Source organism: Apostichopus japonicus, chromosome 1 (genome assembly GCF_037975245.1).
Source record: "Apostichopus japonicus isolate 1M-3 chromosome 1, ASM3797524v1, whole genome shotgun sequence".
Taxonomy (NCBI): domain Eukaryota; kingdom Metazoa; phylum Echinodermata; class Holothuroidea; order Aspidochirotida; family Stichopodidae; genus Apostichopus; species Apostichopus japonicus.
Window position 1 is genome coordinate 7,972,943 of NC_092561.1, and position 21,795 is coordinate 7,994,737.

The window sequence follows — 21,795 nt, forward strand, 5'->3', positions numbered from 1 at the left end:
CTTGGGTGTTTCTCGTGTTTGATATTTTGATAAATTTTTGTAATTTATAGAAGGGCGGCCCGTACCGTACATTTTGAGAAACCCTCACGTACTTTCTTTAATTACTCGCATGTTTCGTTCGAGTCCGAGCTTTTATCCATCAAAGTTGTCAAAGATTGAGTTTTTCGGTTGAGACGATGTCATTTACTGTCATTTAGGGTTTGAATTCTGTTGTAGTTTTAATGAAAGAAAACGATCGGGAAGAAGAAGGAAAAAAAGAAGCACTTTATATAATGAAAACCTTAAAAAGTTGTTTGTCAATTACTGATTGTTTTTTTTTTTTTAACTTTCTTGCTCTTACATGCATGTGATGAATACTAATATGGAGAGGTGTCTGGGAGGATAAGAGTTTTTAAGAAACTAAATTAATTCTAAACATTGATGTTTAAAAGTGGAAATAATATAATTGTTTACAAGTTGAAATAATATAAAAAAACAAACACATGCAGGTATGTGGTGTATATATTCGACTTGAACACTTGGCCATCTTATGCTTGTATATTTTGGTTTCAAGTTTTACATTTGCACAGCGCTTTGAGCAGCTTTGCTGATTATTGCGCTATATAAATATTACTTATTATTGTAAAAATATCACTCTGTTGATACGGTAAAAGGAGAATTACCTTTCTTGTAGTACATACGAGCTGATATGCAGGTGCTCCGTTTGAATGGACTTCATGAAATGCTTGCATGTGCATAAATATGAGAAAATCCTCAACCTTACAATCCGTATATGTGCACTATGTTCAGATGAAAACATTTTATAATGTTGTCAAAATAATTGTTTCTATTCATCCACTGTATTAAAACTTTAAAATAAAATAAAACTGTTAGCAAGCTGCTTATCCACTAGAGAGCCTGTGTAAGAGAATGTGTAAAAGTAAGTTGGCCTGACGTTTTGATCCTAGCAGGATCTTCTTCAATACAACTTTGACGCATTGCCATAAACGATTGCAGGTATAATATTACTGTTGCACATGGTGGGTACTAAACAGTTGCGGCTAAATAAGTATCAGTTATGTAAATTGCCATTTTTACACAGACACAGATATATATATATCTATATAGGTTAAATATATATAGGCAATATATATATAATAGCTAAATATATATACAGTAGGCTATAGGTTATATGTAGGCTATATATAATTGAAAACGTAATGATTTGGAAAATTTAGAACAGTGAAAAACTTCCAGCCTCCACCAGGGCTCGAACCCGGGCCTCCCGCTTTATATGCGGACACCCTAACCAACTAGGCTATAAACGCTGATTGTATGTCCAGAGGTTTGAAACCGGTAAGGAAGGTCGTAATTCCACTGTAGGCGTTTGTCACCTGTATCGAACAATACTAGTTCTGCTTCTGGTTTTAGGCTATATGTTGCATATGTATATCATTCATGTATACAATGTAGTCAGTCATGTAGCACCAACTATAGGAAAAGCTTTGCATAGGTTTTGTGTTTTGCTTTATTTTTGAAAACAGCTGGCACACAAAACACATGCAATTTTCCCCTTCCTTTGACTTTCCCATCCCGTCCCATCCCCTCACCCCCCCCCCACTTTCTTCAATCTTTCCAACATTCAAGGTAGCAGAAACATTCTTTATACATACCAAAAGACCAATAAATCCACCGCAGCAAAATGAATCAAGATCTGATTTGTAAAGGGGGAAGATTTGTATTCATATAATACAATGTGTGCAAAATACCAAAAGCTTTCTCTGAGAATTTTTACTAAAGACTTTTCTCTGAGAATTTGTGGATTGTTTATCTAGGTGTAATACTCTAAACTCTCCACATTATTCTCAAATATTGAGGAATTTTAAATTAGACAATATAATAAAATATCACAGACAGTTAGAAGGGGAACATTTTTTTTTTTGAACAGTAAGATTTATAAGCAAACAAAGTTTAGATTATCGGTGAGCATAACTACGGTCTAGCCCTAACAGATTTAAAACGGGGAGAATCAAAACTCGATGACCTTTAAGTCTATAAATACAAAGTACACCTTGTGAAAACATTCCAGCAATATTTTTATTGCCAACAAAGAAAAGGCATAAAATGTTGATATAAACAGTAGTACTGGGTTAAATCTTTGTACTGGTTTTTGAGTAGGACTCCATGTAGGCTTCCCTTTTTGTTGGAATGCCTGCATATTGAAGGGAGGGGCCGAAACGTTGCACGTCCTTCCATGGTGTGTATATATACATGTATGTGTGGTGTGATTGAGTTGCATTCTAGTACACACATATATCTGAATAGCTGGATAAAGGAGGAGAGGATCCAAATATAGAAGAAAAACAAAAGAGAATATTTAAAAATCAGGTATTCGACTTGAATATATACAAAAATAAATTAAAAAAAGGTTCTAACTGATATATTTGAAACTGTACTTTAATCAATGTCAGATTTAGCATTGCCCCCAATCATGCTAGAAAGTATGTATGTATTTTAGATCCTCCTGCAAGCAGGAACTTGCGAAGAAGCCTCATTGGCTTATCAAAGCCTCAAGCTGACCGAAGTCAGTCTCTTACATTCATATTTAACGTCCATGATTATGAATTGTCAATTGTCAACAACTCTGTATTAACTGGACGATATACATTAATCTTAGAGTGACTCGAACTGGGGACCTTTAATTGGAAGGCACCGACGTTAACCACTGAGCTGACACTCCTAAAGTGAACACTCCTAAAGTGAAAAAAGGGTTTACTAAAAGAAGCATTTTAACTACCACCCTGAAAGTATATTTCCTCAGTGACAAACATTTTTTTGATCCCTGGTTTATACATGCTATGCAAGGTACTGTGACTTCTGACTGCCATGGCACCATGCACCCAGCAAAGAAAGTGCTAGATATGTATAGGGATTGCCACCAAATAAAGGGCTGGATAGCCAGTTGTTGCTAGAACCTGCTGGGCTTGTAACCCCAGAGGTCACTGGTTCAATTCCTGTTCTAGCCCGTCAATTTTCTTTGGTCTTAATATCCATGATCTACTGCATGGTTAATTTATTAAATGATAAATATGCACTGTGGTATTGTAGCTACAATTTCTTACTTTAATTGTCTACACTCTGCAATCTCTGGAAGTAATTTGGAGATGTAGCAGCACCACCAGCAAAGTATTTGTGAAGAAATGATTTCAAAATTTAAGTATGCTACATTTTTGGGCCAATACATATGACCTTTAAGGGTCACACTTGGCAGATCCGGCTTTAGGAATCACAAATGATTTTCGAGTTGGTTAGCATCATGTTTGATCTCTAGAGTAAGGCAAAATATGTCACCAAAAACAGAACTAGTACTGTTCGATACAGGTGACAAACGCCTACAGTGGAATTACGACCTCCCTTATTGGTTTCGAACCTCTCGACATACATTCAGCCGTCCATAGCCTTGTTGGTTAGGGTGTCCGCATATAAAGCAGGAGGCCGGGTTCGAATCCCGGTGGAGGCTGGAAGTTTTTCCACTGTTCTGAATTTTCCAACTCATTACGTTTTCAATTATATATATATATATATACACATATGATATACTTGTGATATAATTGAATATACATGTTGTACGTGTAAGCGATGCATGTACTGTAGGCCGTCGCAAACACACACAACCAGATACTCTATATAAGTTAGCAGTAGCTGAGATCAATCATGCTGATGAATTCAGAACATGTGTTACATGATGATATGTACATATTATTAAGTTAAATTTACATGAACTTTAAAATATTCATAAGTACCGTATATATCTATATATATGTATCCATGGTAAAATAGATCTGTCTACTTTTGGATGCGGCTGAGATATGTGTCATTTCAACCATCACTGAATTAATTCCTAATTTGGTGTGTGAAAAATGAAAGAAGAATAAATAAAAAATATAAAAACAAGTACGGCATTGCTCAGAACTTCTTTATGTGTACATGGAATATTTACCATAGTTCTGTGACTCTGATAAGAAATGGATAATTTGGCATAAAAGTACTGAAATGTAGCTTAAAGCAGAATTTTGCGTCCTTTTCTATGATTTTTCTCAACCTCACTGATTCCACTTTGCCATAACGACATACATAACTAGCTAATCTATTTATATTTTACTTCAAATGGTGGCATAAAAGTCGAAAAAATTGCAACTTTCAACTTTATTGTTCTCCAAGATATTTTCCGTTGGGAACCCAATAAACCTCGCCCATAATATGAATATTTAAACACTACGAACGTCATTGACAGATACGTAATATAACACCACGCTTGATTTGTGTACAGTCTATATGGCAGTTGTACCAGGGAGTTGCATAACAACTCCCTGGTACAACCAACGCGAAGTCTTGAATCTATTTTTAGCAACGGCTCATAACTAAACCTGCATCTCTGATTGGTTGAATTCAAACTAGTGGGTTTGGCGGAATTGTATGCGATTAATTTTAACTGTGAAATTTGTCGAGGACACTCTTCTCATTTATCGACATAAATCGTTAATTACTCGCTAATTAACGCTCTTGGCAGGGTGAAACTTGGATGGTATCTTAGATTGCTGTTTTATGATTGATACATGTAAAAAAATCGATGCACATGTTAAAAAAGTGGAAAAAAGCGACCCAACGCAAAATGCTGCTTTAAAGCAGTTTAATCTCTGAGGTGATTTTGTTAACTTTTGAAGTTATCTACAGAGACACAAACCCAACCAGGGTTATTGATCTAGATAGAGATAAACTGGGATGAACAAGTCCCCCTTCCTTCTTCCACCTCCCCCACCCCCCCACCTTACTCCACATCCAGGAGACACAAACTCCAAACACGTAATCTGTGCCATTATCCAGAAAAAAATTCTGCATAAGGTGCTGTAAAAATAAAAATACAAAAAACAAAACAAAATGTACCAACAGACCAAAGCAAAGTTTGAAAAGATGAGTCTTGTTTATGAGTGATACCAAAAAGGTGGAAAAAAAAAATCATCACTATGCCATCATGTGTCTATCTAAAAAGAACCTGGCACAAGATGCATTACAGTATATATTTGAGATATAACAATCCGAGGTTACCTGGGTCTGCATCATGCACAGGGATGTGCCCACGCTGGGCGGCACTGGGCGGCCCCGCCCAGCACTAAAAATTACCGCCCAGCACTGTCTTAAAAATCGTGAATCCCGCCCAGCACTATTTTCATCAAAAATCCCTACTTTCCTAACAATATATTCAACATAAATTGGGCCTAGCCTATGCCAAAATCATACGGACTAATAATGCATCAGTTACGCATGCGAGAAACATTACTTACGGCTCTCAATTGGTCCCTTGTAAAATCTCTTTGAAACAAACTAATAACTTTTACCAGGTACGTAATGTATTTCACTAATAAAAAAATTGTAAATTGTTAGCAAAACTAGTACTTGTGTATGTGCTTAAAAAAGCTACAGCATTTTAAGCACAGCATTTAGCATCTGAGCACCTTCAAAAATCGAATAATTTCTCCAAGGGGAGGGGGACACCCCCTCCCCATTAGACCCCTTCCCCAGGATGGCGATCAGTATACCCGGCACTCAGGAAATCTTGAGCACATCCCTGATGCAGTCACTGTATCCAGTACAGTACTGATAAAATTATAGTTGTCTTAAAAGTACAACACAAAATTTGACATTGTAACTGTTGTCTATATATATATACCAGGAGTTTTCTTCATCCCTATGACCGACAATGGATCTTCCCTTGTCGTCAACCTTTAAAGAATGTTCACCTCTGACCGCGGTCGGTTGTTGACCCTGTCTTGGGGACTGTTGCATGTGACACAGGAATAAGACTATATACTTGACTATGATGACAGGTACCTTGTAATAGTTTAAAGTGGTATATATTGTACTGAAGTATTCACTGATTGAATATAGATATTTAAAATAAAAATATTGGTTTATTTGAAAACACTAACACTATCAGCTCATACAGTTATTACAGTATTATGTATGAAGGAATTATTGGGCAAACTATACAAATGTAGGTGTGTATGTATGTATGTATATATGTCATGGGGGTTGTGCACTGGGTTTATTTACTTCACTTTTTGCTTACCTATCTCCTCACAACCTTAGCACCCGTTCTACCACCGGTTAACACTGTGCGCCCTTTATGACCAGGCTCCCTGTTCATTGTCCTTCCTTCTCATTCTACCATTTTAAGTGCCTGCCCATAGTATTAAATATGTTTGTGCCTCCAATGTCCCCCCCCCCTCCCCACCATCCTCCTGCCTCAAGAATATTGGGGTTTCTGGTACCATATCCCAGTATCTGCTCATAGAGGTCTGCACTTATCTGAGCCACACTTCAAGAGTACTATAGTCTCTGGAAGACCAATTGAACTAATTTATGATCATTTTAGTATTTATCATTTTATTTTCCCTCAAAGTTGGGATTAGCATCCACTTTTGTTTTTACTGCTGCTATCCTCATTCTTGTTTGATCATGTATGGTTCAGTGTGGCCTACATCCTAAAGTTCAACCAGCATTCGTTTGAACAAAGAAGTTACGATAAGTACTTATTGAAACAGATTCCTGTGACCATATTTTGATGAGCAAAGTGATATGTTATGGTAACAAACTTTTTCAGGCTAATAGTTTCAAACTTTTTCGTAATAGCACATTTAAGTTTTGTTGTTGTAGTTAGGTCATTTGTGGCAGTCGTATTGATTAAATTTGTATGTCTGTATTATATATACGTAAACACTGAGAAGCGACAATCGTGAACTGACGAAGAGCTAGTTTTGCTCAAAAGCTCAGCAAAAACTAATCATTGGCCGCTTTACTTCAATCACTCACCTAATGTAATTTTTATATCTCACTCGAGATCCAGCCACTCTCTAAATACAGCATAGTTGTTTGACAGTTTTTTCTGTTATTCTGATATAGACTTGTATGCATATGCATATATGCATATATATATATATATATACATACATATCTCTATATAAATATATATATTTCTATATATATCTATTTATATTATTTGGTTCTAATTTCATCTATGCAACTTACACTTATCTAGCGTCATACTTTCAATGTGTCACATTTTGTACTTTTCATTCGACTGCCAAGTATTGCTGATGAAGGTCCCAGGGGGACCAAATTTGGAAAATTCCAATATATTTTCTAAAACTTACTCCAAGTTATTTGTCAATTATGATTTATATCTTATTTCTCTGGTTTACTCTAATAATATATATACACATGATATGCATATATAGAAACTATTGAAAGTTCATTTAAGTAGGTCATCTTTGTTGTCATATCAAAACACACATATTGCTTGGATACGGTATTATTCTATTTTCTTTGCTACCGCTAATCTTTTTCTCTCATTGCCGTTGATCCGTTTAATTTGCTTTCATTTCAAGCCAGATATAAACACTACCCTTTCCACCTTTTTTTTTCCAATTCCCTTCTTGGTTTTTTTTTCAATTAGTGAGAACAAAACCGGACGTGACTATTGTGTGCAGTATTAATAAAAGGGTTTAAGTGAGGGCAAAAGTTAATGTGTACTGTAATAGGTTCAGTGATCATTGAGACAGCAGAGTGGATCATGTCGCGAACCGTCCACGTTTCCACACCTGTTTGATAAAAGGTGACTGATCGTTAGGCACCCGTATCCAACAACATGTTAAACAACTACATCATCAACTCGATATGACAGAGTGAAAAAGTAAGTGGGGTCCTCTGTTAAATAGTACGATACAAAAGTATACTAAGGAATATAGACCCCAGAGCATAGAAGAAATGGATCCTGTGCCCTAAGTAGGATTTCATGGCACACTCAGTGGGGGGTATAGGGTAATACTGTGAGTTAGGGACAATAGCCCCCATCCCATTGACATACTGTATAAGGTTCAACTGTCCTAATGTTACTAATAGCTAGGCTGTAGGATCCTCTGCCCTACACAGGATTTCAAGGCAAACTCAGTGGGTATAGGGTAGTACTGTGAGTTACGGACAACACCCACCCCATAGACATACTGTATAAGGTTCAACTGTCCTAATGTTACTAATAGCTAGGCTGTAGGATCCTCTGCCCTACATAGGATTTCATGGCAAACTCAGTGGGTATAGGGTAATACTGTGAGTTAGGGACAACACCCACCCCATAGACATACTGTATAAGGTTCAACTGTCCTAATGTTACTAATAGCTAGGCTGTAGGATCCTCTGCCCTACACAGGATTTCATGGCAAACTCAGTGGGTATAGGGTAATTCTGTGAGTTACGGACAACACCCACCCCATAGACATACTGTATAAGGTTCAACTGTCCTAATGTTACTAATAGCTAGGCTGTAGGATCCTCTGCCCTACACAGGATTTCAAGGCAAACTCAGTGGGTATAGGGTAATTCTGTGAGTTACGGACAACACCCACCCCATAGACATACTGTATAAGGTTCAACTGTCCTAATGTTACTAATAGCTAGGCTGTAGGATCCTCTGCCCTACACAGGATTTCATGGCAAACTCAGTGGGTATAGGGTAATTCTGTGAGTTACGGACAACACCCACCCCATAGGCATACTGTATAAGGTTCAACTGTCCTAATGTTACTAATAGCTAGGCTGTAGGATCCTCTGCCCTACATAGGATTGCATTGCAAACTCAGTGGGGGGATAGGGTAATACTGTGAGTTATGGACAATAACCCCCATCCCATAGACATACTTTATAAGGTTCAATTGTCCTAATGTTACTAATAGCTAGGCTGTAGGATCCTCTGCCCTACACAGGATTTCAAGGCAAACTCAGTGGGTATAGGGTAATTACTGTGAGTTAGGGACAATAGCCCCCATCCCATAGACATTTAATGTTACAGTGACCCTAATGTTACTATTTAGCTAGTTCTAGTTTATAATAGAGTGAAGTACTGTGGTGTACCTCACTAGCACACAGACCAAAGAAATGGATCTAGAGTAACCCTACGTAAGGCTACAATTAGGATAACTTTCACTGTTATCCAACTTATCAAACCACTGAGTGAATAACCATGTGTTATATGATCTATATGGCTTATATACAGAGCAGATAAATGGTACATTTCAGTTAATCTCACTTAGGACGCTAGCCTAACATACATTTTAGTTGTATGCTGCATGAAACTCCACTATCATCCTGGATTACTCATGAATACAGTACATTGCTTGCATGCTAACTTTTGACTGGTAGTCTGTGAATCTTTGGCTGAGTATTGTCTGCTCAATTTGTTTTGAAAATATCCAAAACAAATTACAGGATGGTAGTAGAAATCGAAAAAATATGAGTAAAAAGACTAAACTGAAGTTTATGTCTTATGGTCATTTTAAATAATTAAAATAAGAAAGAGTAAAGAAAATGAAAAGAAAAATTTGTCTCAAAATTGTAATTACTTTTTTATCAACTTTTTCATCGAATCTGTCCTGTTATTGCAAACAACTGGTTGAAAATGCAGAAAATAGTTTACGAGTATGAAATAAAAACTCTTTATATTACTTCTAAAGAAAATTCTTGTGAAGAAAAATGAAAAATAGGGTCAAGTAAATGCTTGATACAGACACTTCAAAAATATTTAAAAATGTAATAATAATAATAGAAACTTATACATGCATATATATATTTATAAACAGTGGAATTACGACCTTCCTTACTGGTTTCAAACCTCTGGACCTACAATCAGCGTCCATAGCCTAGTGGTTATGGTGCCCAGTCATCTTTCCCTTCCCTATCCCTTCCCAAACAAAAAGCAAAACAAACAAACCCTATATTAATACCCATTTTGTTGTATTACATTGCAATATACCCCATATTGCATCTAAGCATTTTTGTTTTTGCAAATATTAAGAGGATATTATTCCCAGTGCTCTATATACATATATATTACTTTAAATTTGTTGTACCAATGAGAAACACTGGATGACAACTGATAATATATTTTTTTCCCCTTCTGAATTATTGACTGCATGCTACCAGCACACAGGGAGTAGCATAGGGCCACCGCTAATGCACCAATCAAGTACGGTCCTCTTCCTCCTCCAACTGGGGAGTTTCGGAGGTAGCTTTCATGGGGCCCCGAAATAACAACATCTAATAGCACACAGGGGAACAGCAGGAATCTGTCGGTCCAACCCCTTTGCCCTGGCAGGAGTCGATAGTGTCATTGATCCCACAGATGTTGAACTTTTGAAGAGGGAATATAGAGTTTAAACTGGCAGTAAAAGAGAGAAAAGTTTGATGTCATTATAGAGTTGAACACCAGACAGCAGGGGGTACTGTGTATATGTGATACTTCTCTGTAGGTAGGTTACTGCTATTGGTATCTATAGGTACAGGTGTTGATCAGTGTGTAGTACATTTCATTTTATTTCATTTCATTTATTTATTTTTGTTCTATCACAACATAAGTATGACTATATGACATAGAAGGAGATAAGAAACAAACTTGTGAAAGGAATTGTACTAAAAAGCCCTTGTCAGGTAGTGACACTCCCTGAAAAAATACAGAACTTTACAATTAGAAAAGAGAACCCAAAAAACAAAACAATGAGTACCACCCCTTCCTCTCCCTTCCCTCACCCCCCTCCCCCCAGTTTCATTTCGCAGTTCTAGTACATGTTGATGAAGTGCTTTTGTAAGCTTTCAAAAGCAACTAAAGAAGGCATCGCCTTTAAAGTGAAAGGTAGGGGATTCCAAAGTAGTACATAGCATTGCCCATAATTGGTATTGTCTTTAAATTAAGTCAATTCAAGCAGCTTTTTGGGTAACTATCGGTGAAATTTTAGGTATTTATAACACACACAGTTACGTCCCTCGTACGCATTATCCGCTAATACTAAACTCAAATTGGTCAAGGCTTTAAACAGGAGGTAAATCCACCATCCATCCAGGCCCAGACTCCTCTTTCATCTTTTGGACCATTCGTATGGTGAGATTGTGCAAAATTGGTCCAATTTTGATCATTTAGATGTTTTTAGTTTTTGACTGGGGGGGTAATTGTTATTCTTAGGTAAGTGCGTTGTTAACAAATTCCCAGAACAGGTAGGTGGTTTTGGGGGATTTCAAATAAGAAAAGAAAAACAAGGGGGGTCAACAACACACACTTTTCCCTTTTCAGTTTAACATTAAACTGATTTAGCCTTTCCACATTTAGAGTGGCTGTCTACTACAAGCAGAAACATAGATCCTAAAAATGGACCTGCGAAATCTACATGTATTCTTTGCCAAGGCTCTGTCTGCCATCTCCATGGGTTTACAGGCGCTTTGGGTGGCAAAGTTTGGTACTGTCGACAATCATCGCATGACCCTACTAACTTTTTTTTACGTGTAGAAACGTATAGTCCTAGCCTAACCACTTTATCATTGGCGTTAATGTCAGGCTATCGCACAGTCTTTACTGCACTAACATACCGGGATAGGAATGTAGCGTTTACCCTTCTGGTGAGTTGAGAACACGTTTGAGTTCTTTGAAACCATCTCTGAGTACCAAGTTATCATTTCAAATGGTGATGTTATTTTATAAAACTAAGAAGAAATTTAAAAAAAAATAAAGTAAGTTGCTCCATCTCCACCATTGTATTTATATAATGTGGAAATAAATCAAACTCAAACACAGTAAGTTTTAGAATATGCGTCTCAATATGAACACACCTCAGTCGTTGGCATATCGTTGTAACGTTACATTCCCTTGTATAAAGTAAAGTTGGAAACCCTTTCCGTTCGAAGGTGAATGAAAACAAGAATATGAAAACTATAGAAAAAATAAAACAATTTTTGCTCTCTGTGTGCAACTTAGGAAGTCTTACGCTACAAATAAGATAATCCCTCCACCCGTGTTATCAGATCTTCCTCGCATTTTCACATGTCAAAAAGACTCAAAACATTAAGCTTTAAATATATAAAAAAAAAAAAAGCCTATTCATTAATCATACTTTTTTGAGTTAAATTTTTAACTCTGCAATATTTTGATCTGATATATGGTTTTCTTTCACAGGATTGCTTGAGAATTAAATCGCTTGATAAATACTCATACCGATTGCTTGATGCTTTCCGTGAAGTGTTATGTTGACTATAGGACCAACATAATGGGTCTTATAACTGCTTTTTAATCCTTTGAAGGCATTTCTTTCAAGAAGAATGTGACAACCTGATTTTATATTGATCATAGTTTGATATGATAAGCTTTAATTGGTTTTTTGATCAAACAGTTTATTTACTTAGTGGTTAATAATTATAGCAGACAGTCTAGCTGTGGTTTTTTAACTGTCTCTCTGATATATATATATATATATATATATATATATATATATATATATATATATACATATACATATATGTATACACACACACACACATACTATTGAATATTTATTCACATTCACATGTGCAATGAACAGAAAAAAATTGAAAAAAAGAGGTCGCACAACAATTAACAACAACAAAAAAAAACAAAGAAAAGAAAAGAAAAGTGGAAAAAAAGCAGAAAAGGAGAATAGGTCATAAAATCATTGATCTAGTATTGCTCGATGCAAAATGTTTGTTGCAAAATGCCTGATGCTAAATGATTGATGCTTAATGCTTGATGCCAAATGCTTGATGCCATATGCGTGATGCAAATGCGCATTGCTAAATGCTTGATGCTAAATGCTAGATACCAAATGCTTGATGACAAATGCTAGATGTAAAATTGGCAAATTGCTTATACAATTGTAAAGATGTCTAGCATTTTTTTTAAATAGGAATAATATAATATTGTTGTATTATACGAGACCAAATTCAGAGCCATCAAAACTGCTACACAAAATGTGAACAATAAGTTATTAAATAATTAAACAATTAAACTATTTCATGTAGGAGTAGATGAGAGCAGAGAAGAAAAGAGTGGAAAAGAGAACATACCTGAACTCATCAATTTATATATAGATATATATTTTTATATATTTTTATAGATATATATATATATATTTTTCTAATTCCCCAAACTTGCCAGTAAAGATGAAATTATATTTAAGTTGATATAGAAGTGAAGATAGAAAGGTCAAAGGTTAAACATGAAGTTACACTAAGTTGTACATTCATATCATTATCAGAATGAATATTTAAAGAAGGTTTTCTTGGATGACCTTGCACTACCATAACATTTGTTTTGTAAGGAAAGTTAAAATTTTGGGTCATCCAAGAAAAGTGCCTGTGTAAGTTGCTGTCACATCCAATGCCACACTGAACTCTAGACAGAATAAGCGCATATTTGTTTTTTGTTGTTGTAAACTTTATCATGTTATTATCGTAACTACATTATTAAATGCCAGACTTCATCACCTCACTCTGCCAAAATAAACCAAAAAGAAAACATACACATGAAATTGTCAAAACATTGTTCCAAAGTGTCTAGAATGGATTGCAAAAACTTTAACAACAAAATCAGGTCTGTTCCATGCAGAAAAAAAAGAAGAAAATTGCCACTCGAGACCAACATTTTCATGGTTAACATTAAAATGTACAAAAAAACGCTATATCAAAGATGGTGATACCTTCTACTTCATTTTGAACTTTATAAGATAGTTTAAAAAATTTTTTTTTTTTAAGCTTGATAAAATTAGCTAAATTTTACTTTTTCAGACATAAAAAGCTCCTTTAAGGAACCATGTGTTATCGGGTAAATGATCCCTCTCAGATCAATCTATAGAGGTTTATTTTTATTTCTTTCATGGTCTTGTCATAACGATCAAAGTAAGTTTGCCTTGACATTAAAACAAATGTCGTTCCTTGCTTTAATGCTGCCAAAATCCATTCTTCCTCCTCTCCCATCTGCGAAATTTCTCTCAAGAATACTATAGGCATCTACGTGTACCGAAACAGGTATATAATATGCTCTTCTTCTCCGTTAATTTAGGCCCTTTTTGTTTTGTTTTGTTTTTTTATCTCTTGTCGATTTCAGTTGTTTCTACACTCAATTAAACAGCATGCTCTCTCAACACATTTACAATTTCCTCCGAAATTTCCTTTCGAAATCTCTCTCGAGCCGGTTTTTTACATTTTCTCTCTCTCCTTTGTATTTTCTTCGCGGGTTTGTAAAAGTACTAATGATTATAATATCAGCTATATGGAGTGATCACCCCTAGGCTGTTATTCATATATGTCTTAAAAGTTTTTTTTCCCTTTTTGCATATATATATGAAGATGAAGGGAAAGAATACAATATAAAAGAAAAAGCTCTTAGCATTCTTCTTTTACATTAGAACCATGTTGAAGAAGAAATCTCCATAACCTGACACACAAAAATTCAGCATGAGTGGAAAAAAGAAAAAAAATGCAAAAGAAGAGAAAAAACAGGAAGTAAAAGCATTTTTTTTTTTTTAGAAAACCAGAAAATGTTCAAAACATGTGAGCCCTCCCATCCCCCCCCCAAAAAAAAAAGAAAAGAAGAAAAAACTGCGGCATGACCGAAGCCCTTTTAGGACAAATTACACTTGATTAGAACTGGCTTGGTAGATTCATTCTCCTTCTTACTTTGTGTGAAGAAGTTATTATCCAATTTTTTTCCCTGGCACTATTCAGTCTTGCAGCATTTTTCTCTTTCACCTTGATTAGTCTATCCAAATACTTGCATGCTACCCCTCTTTGTGAATGAACCAACCCAGACAAAAGTACAGCTAACCCTCACCTAGTTGTCTGTGTGTTATAACTGTGAACTGAGAACAAGCGGAGAGAATATATATATATATATATCTATACAATGTGTATAGTCAGGATGGCAATCCCCCTGTGTAGGAATGGAGTCTCCCAGTAAAGGCAGCTAGGTAATTTACATGCTTATAGTGTGAGTTGGAGATTGACTGTGAACTGTCATTGGTTGAACAGTATAACAGCCTCCTATTGCCTGTGCTTGCAATATGACCTGCCTAGGCTGCCAAGGTCAAGTGTAGTATATACTACTTACAGTGTTGTCATACAAGCGGTGGGGTGTCCCTTGATAGCCGCTAGCATATCTCACTACTACTAGTCAATGCACACAGGTGAAAGAATTGGAAGAAGCAGAAGAAGCGGTTTAGTAGTAGTAAAGCAGTGTGGTACGGTATAGTGTGTGTGTGTGGATGACACAATCGAGTGATCACACAAGGCTTCATGTAACCCAGATAGCCTTTTATTTTTTTATTTTATTAAAATTACTGCACTGCAATTGGGGGTGTTTTCTGAGGCCAGAAGGAACTTCCATCTCTCTTGTCTCTCTTAAGAATCACCTTGTGGGATGTGCTGGGGGCTTCTTCTTCTTCTCATGAATGGTCGCCGTCGTTAGTACAACCCGCTGCCAATCGCCGCTGTCCATCAACGTTGGTGTTCACACATGGTATTAATAGTCTTTCTGTATTGTGTACACTACTACTACTGCTGCTGCTTGTAGTACCTGCTGCTGATGTCCACCACCACTGGTAGTAGTACTACTACTAGCCGGTAGCAGAATATATACATACATATATATATAGCAGTGCTACCTGTGCCACTGGTATGTGCCCTGGAGGTAAAGTTTCCCCAGGCAAGTAAAGAGGAAGCGCAGCTAGTCGGCTTGACTCTCTCTACTACTACCTGAACGGAGTAACATCCTCTCGGCTCTTTCAGAGGTGGAAAGTTAAAGTATTTTCAAGAGGTTGTTGTACCATCGATTAAAAAAAAAATTTCCAGCCGTGTTGATGTTTGCAACATGTCCAAAGATTATGATATGGATGTGACTTTATCTTTGTCTGTGGTGATTTGACCTCTTAGAGGAGGGAATTTCCTCTTGTTATTTTTCATTTGCAAGGTGCAAAACAGTTTTGGTGAACTCGATTCAGGAGAATTAATTTTCTTTTTGTTACTTTTAATCCAAGCGGTGACGATATATTTCTTTGAGGATATCGAGCGATAATTTTTTTTTTGTCATTGGGAAATTTTTTACTTTTACTTTTCGTGAAAAGATTTAATTTTTTTCGTTTCGTCGACGATATGTTGGCCACGACGAAAATGGATGAGGGCCCAGCAGAGGCAATGGATACATTGGTAGTGATGCCACCCTCTTTGAGATTAAACGGTCTGAGCGAAAGTTACGGACACACTTCGCTCGGGAACTCGACCATGGAAGGTGAGTTGTGATGGGGGAAGACAGTTATCAAATCTGCACCATATTTTTGGTTAAGGTTTTAATTGGTAGTATTTTTGTGGTGAAATGACAACCATTTCTTCTTGTTGTTGTTGTTGTCAAGATAAGATTGAGATCATTTTAAGTGGTCTTTGTGTCTTATCTGTGGAAGGTTCATCGTACTTGCCTTTCAGAGGGTTTGTTCAGTTTCTCTCCCTCCTCCCTCCTCCCCTTATCTCCTTCTCCAGCTGCTTTACAGATTGAACCCCAACCTGGGTTTCAAAAATAAATAAGCCATCGATATTTTACTATTCACTGCAAAGTCGTTCTTGGTGCTAGACTATGCACTGCAACATTTAACAAGTATTCTGTACCACTAAAAGCTGGATGACACAGTAGTTTAATCTACCCGTGTACCGTTTTGTACCCTCCCCCTGATCCCATCCCCTCACCCCTAACCCCTCACCTCCTGGTATCAGACCACAGTCAATGGCATCTGTCTAGTCGGTTTACCCATCATCGCCCGCTTTGAAGAATGTGCGGCATTGTAAAGAACCCCCCACCAACCTTTGTAACAGTCTGATGATGTTGCTCCCTAAATTAAACCACGATAACATTACATGTTTAATTTGACATTGTAATCATGTTCCATGATTCGTCTTAGCCAAGCTACTTTCTGTAAGCACACAAGTCCTAAGTATAGGATTACTGTACTGAGTTTTTTGACAAACAGCTCAAAAGACAAGCTCAAAAACAGCTCGGAGAAAGAGAGACAACAAACAAAAAACCAGACAGTTCTTTATGATTTCCATCTACAATAGATTAGATCAGAATAGTAAACTCTGGCAAAAACAACTTGTAAAAATGTTGAAAAAGGATTTACATATCTCACAAATTTTGCTAAGATTGAAACTGATTTAAGCAAAAGAGAACATGAAGGGGAATGGCTGGTGTTTGGAGCTCTAGGGAGACAGGAATTAAATATGGCATATATCTAGCTGGTAAAGAATATTACTCCATTTTTACATTTATAATGCAATAATAATAATAATCAGCAGTTATCTTTAGGATGCTTAAGCGACGACAAATGTGGGAGAAACCTGCAAGGGCTTAGGGATTACAACCTACAAGTCGGGTGGGTGGCTTCCAATTCAACATTTTAACTTGAACCTTTTCAACATGGAAAGTCATTTCATATGCGAAAACCATAGATTGCTCTTGGATAAAAAACCCACCTTTACTATGACCCGGCCGGGTATCGAACCCAGAACCTCCCGATTGCTAAGCCTCATTGCTTCAAATGCCACTGCCTTTATCCACTCGGCCACAGCACCGGTGTCGATATTGTCAACGTAAATAAGGTTAATCGTTACTTCAAAGATCCATCAGAGTTTTATGACGTTTGGTGGATCCTACTTCTTGCAAATATAAATATATAAATAAATACGTTTGTAGCTTAGGCCATCGTCGTTTCCTCCAGCTCAAATGTAATATTGAAAAAAAGAGTAGAAAAGTATATATAATTTCCCACAAAGCTGTATGTAAGTTATTTTAACATTTTGTAATATAATATGTAAATGATCGAATTATCCATCTCTTTTTACTTCTGTCATTTAGAAAAGTAATTGGAATGATACACAGTAATGAAAACCACCGAGACCCTTTTGCGTTTGAAAATTTTAAAAGACTTTGAAATGCCGTAATAGATGGAGACCAGGGATCATAAAATCTGGTCTAAAATGAACTGATTTTCTCTGTTTTTGGAAATTTGTACCAAATGAGCTAGCAGCTTTTTTCTGTTACTCAGCTGTTTCAATTGACAATGGAATTATAAATTAACAATTACTAAGATCTGCTAATTGCTTTATTGAAGATTAACCTTACCTGTCTTTTCCGATTAAAATCCTGAAATTATTTGGAATTTAGAAGATATTTTACGTTCATTCATGATAAGCCCCACAATTTTTACCGTATAAATATGTCCTGAAACTTGCTAAGAGCTTTGAAGACAGTTGGCTGTTAAAGCACAGTACTGGAATTTAATCCCATGACATTGAGGGGCTTATTGAATTAGTCCGTTACATGTATATATACACTTGGTGAGGCCAAACCTCTCCGTAGGTGGTAACTAAAAAATCCTTGTTGAACTTTGAGGGTGATGCACGACCATTATTTGACCATTCTAGCCTATTTGGAAGCAACACTGAGTACATTGAATTCAGGGGAGTAAATTTAATGTTTAAATTTTGCGTGGCAGTTTCGAAAGCTCTTGAGTTATATCCCGTATAAAAGTACTATGGTTTCTGTGTACAAAACCTGATAGATAAACCTTTTCACACTTTGTTTGCCTATTTTTACATAGCATCTTTTGCGGTGCAATGAGGGAGCAATGATTCCCCTGCTTTTGTATATATGTAGAAGGTGGCAGAAAACACCCTCGCCCTATCCCTGGTGACTTTTCAGCCAGGCCCTGTCCTTTATGAATATATACAGTCACACTTCTGGTCAATCCACCCTTTTATCTCGAAGCAGCAAGTTTCAATCACATTCCATTAATTCTTACAACGGTCATGAATATATACTCCAAATTGTAGTCTGCTGAATTTTTTTTCTAGAGGTTCACGACCGAAGTTATTTTCCCATATTATTTTGCCGACATAAAGGAGGGTTTCGTCCAGACAACGAAAGTAAAAGTCCAGCGTTTTACTTTTATTCATATTCGTCGCAAATAATCCGCAAAAATAAAACATGTAAAATAACATCTCACCAAATGCAAATGTTCATATGAATTACAGGTTTAAGAGAAAATGACGTTTGAAAATAGCCTTAGCCTTCCAAAAGTTTAAACGATACGAACATTGTTGTGACGTCACCGATTCACTCTGCGTCCATATATATATCAAACTTTTGTGGACGACAATCCCCATAGAAAAACTGCACAGATGTCCGTTTTGCCACAACTAAAAAGGTGTTAAAATAAGACTTCAGAGCAGATTTTTGCCATTCCAAATTCCTTACTCTGATTAAAACTACTTGTATTGTTGCGATCCACTCTCTATGTCAAAAGTTGACCTGCTCACAGATTAGGGGTAAATAATTTGAAGTAAAAGGTGATTGAGCCTCTCTCCATCCTATTGATTATTTATTGGCTTTTATAGCACCGATAATTCTCCTCGTTTAGTTAATTATACGTGTCACTTGACTTGGATAACGCTCCGTTGTATTAGGTCACGATACTACATATTCAGTGAAACTATACTACAGCTGTGGGGGTCAATGGTCTGAAGCATTGTTACACTGTCATGGCAAGGAAGATGTTATCGTAACCAGGACCCAGCGATAGCTGCCATAGCAATATTTTAGGCCGTTCGGACAAACTGAATCCGTGACATCACAACCATTTTCGTACCGTTTAAAATTTTGTAGGCTTGTGGTTAAACGTTGAAATGTCATTTCCTCTTCACATATTAATCAGATAATGTTTGTGCTTTGGTGCAGTGTTGTTTTTTTACTATTCGGTTTATTCGTCATTAATATGGAAAACCGCTGGACTATTCTTTTAAATGTCTCAGAGTGCTTTCGCACTTTAGATCTTTCGAGCAAGGGATCTGATCCTCCGCACGAGATCAGCTTCCATGTGTGAAAGCTCCCGCACTCGGAGGAGCCAGCGGGATTTTTGTTCCACGTTTTACCAAACATCGACAGCACCTTACAGTGGTTTAGTGTGTACGTTCCCCCAGGTGCAGCCCTTTGGGTAGTATTTAAGTACACTTATATCAGGTATATATATAGATAGACCCAGCCACTCTTAAAAAAGTATTCAAATCAGGATGGAAAGTATTAAGGGGCAGGAAATTTTGGTACTTAAATGAAAGCAATTTATAAGCTAAATGTACCAATTTTTGTTCCAGAAAGTATCTTTATATGTATACTAATAAAAGCCAATGGGGAAACATTATATTAGTAATAAGCAATAATATCAGCTAGGTGGATGTGCCATTTCGATTGATAAAATTCTAACTTCGTTGGGAAAGATTATAATGTGTAAACACCTCCCTGTATAGCTACATACTTGGTGGCCAACTTCATAAAGCAGGAATTGACTGAATTCAGTATTTAACTGACATATTTTACAAAACATATCTAGTAGCTTGTATTTTTTTTCTGAAGTGGATCGTCTCTTCCGAGATGTTGCTGGGTGACCTACCGAAATCCAGAAGTAGCGTACAGGTCAGAGAAACTGAGATTACGTTCGTTAAAGACAGTACTCACACAGGAGCTATAGACTTATCCATTTTTGGTCGGGGAGAAAAAAAATGACAAGGAAAATGTGATATACAATATTTATACGGTCACAGGCTCTCACTTCATATATAGATACTTAATGGCCAATTCTATAGTGGGGGAACGGGAGGGGAGAGGGGGGAGGGGTGGAATGAGCTGAACTAGTTAAATGCTTACAAAAAAACAAAGAAAAACCTGAAATCACCTGCAGTAGCTTTAATTGCAAGTCTGTCAATGTGGGTTTAAGTGTGATTTATCGAAAAATACCCCAAAGTACAGTTGTGTGTCGTAGAAGCTGCACATGTATGCTAACGAACCATTTTGACTGTGTTAACGAGTACGGCTTAGATAAGCACGTATGGCCTCAATTGCTGAGTACTCAGAAATTCAAACTGCAACGGCGGAAACATACAGTTTTCGACGAAAAATCTCAAAGTGAAAGTAATAATACTCAGTATGTACACCGAACACTCGTTCCAGCGAGGCGACTCGCAGATGCTATGATATATTTTTTGCTAATCTTTTCTGATTATATATTCGTCGCTAATCTTTTTTGATGATATATTCTTTGCTAATCTTTTGTTGCCCTTTTAAGATTTCGAATGGTCAAACTTGTGACTTTCTAAGCCTTCCCTCCCCCCTCCACACATCTCCCCGCTGCAGGGTGCACTAAACTTAACGATAGTGCGTGTATATGCCTCTCTGTATATATAGGAACGTTGAACATACTACTGGTTACATAGAGACTGCAGTACTTACCGTACTACAATACCTACACTACAGATGAGCAGCTACTGTACCTTCCAAAAAAGTTGAGGAAATGACCAAAATTGTATTTATTTTTATATTCTATAATTGTCATCTTTAATGAGGGTAGCCCTGCTCAGTGCAGAGCACTGCTTCCCAGAGGAGCCCTCAATAATGTATGTCGTCAGGTTGTTAGTGCCGAACAATTCATGCTAATAATTCGCACACAGCTTTTAGGTTTGTACGATCGAGGGCTTGAACTAGTTGGTGCTCGGAAATAACCTTAGTTTTAATGATACTTGATTTCATACTAATGTTCATATATAGTTCAATGTCGTAACCGTACCTTTCACATAACGAACCGTAACCGCATGTATCAATGCATGATATCCGAGCCTGTAATGAGGTAGTAACAACTTAATTTATGCAAAGCAACTGGAAAGTTGAGGTAAAGGCCATCTTATACTTTAGACCCTGTATTTATAGTATTAGTGTATATTACTTGATGTTATCTTCACAGAAGAGAGCTAAATTTTAATGTGTTCCCTTAAGTTTGCAGCCATAGGACTGGATATTGTTAAGTTGCAACTATATAGCTAAGTCCTGGTTATTTCCAG

General features: G+C 36.7%; 1 protein-coding gene across 4 annotated transcripts in view; it reads left to right on the plus strand.

Annotated features, from left to right (window-relative positions):
• The window catches only part of LOC139966114 (oxysterols receptor LXR-alpha-like), a 210,205-nt gene that overhangs the window by 60,114 nt on the left and 128,296 nt on the right, over positions 1–21,795 (plus strand). The window contains exon 1 of one of the 4 annotated variants that reach the window (XM_071968856.1): positions 14,935–16,150. The exons of 2 other annotated variants lie outside the window; for them this stretch is intronic. In XM_071968856.1, coding sequence (XP_071824957.1) covers positions 16,015–16,150 — 136 coding nt within the window. In that variant the 5' untranslated portion in view covers positions 14,935–16,014. Of the gene's footprint in view, positions 1–14,934; positions 16,151–21,795 lie in introns of those variants that run through there. One more of the 4 variants, XM_071968823.1, reaches the window with a different exon arrangement.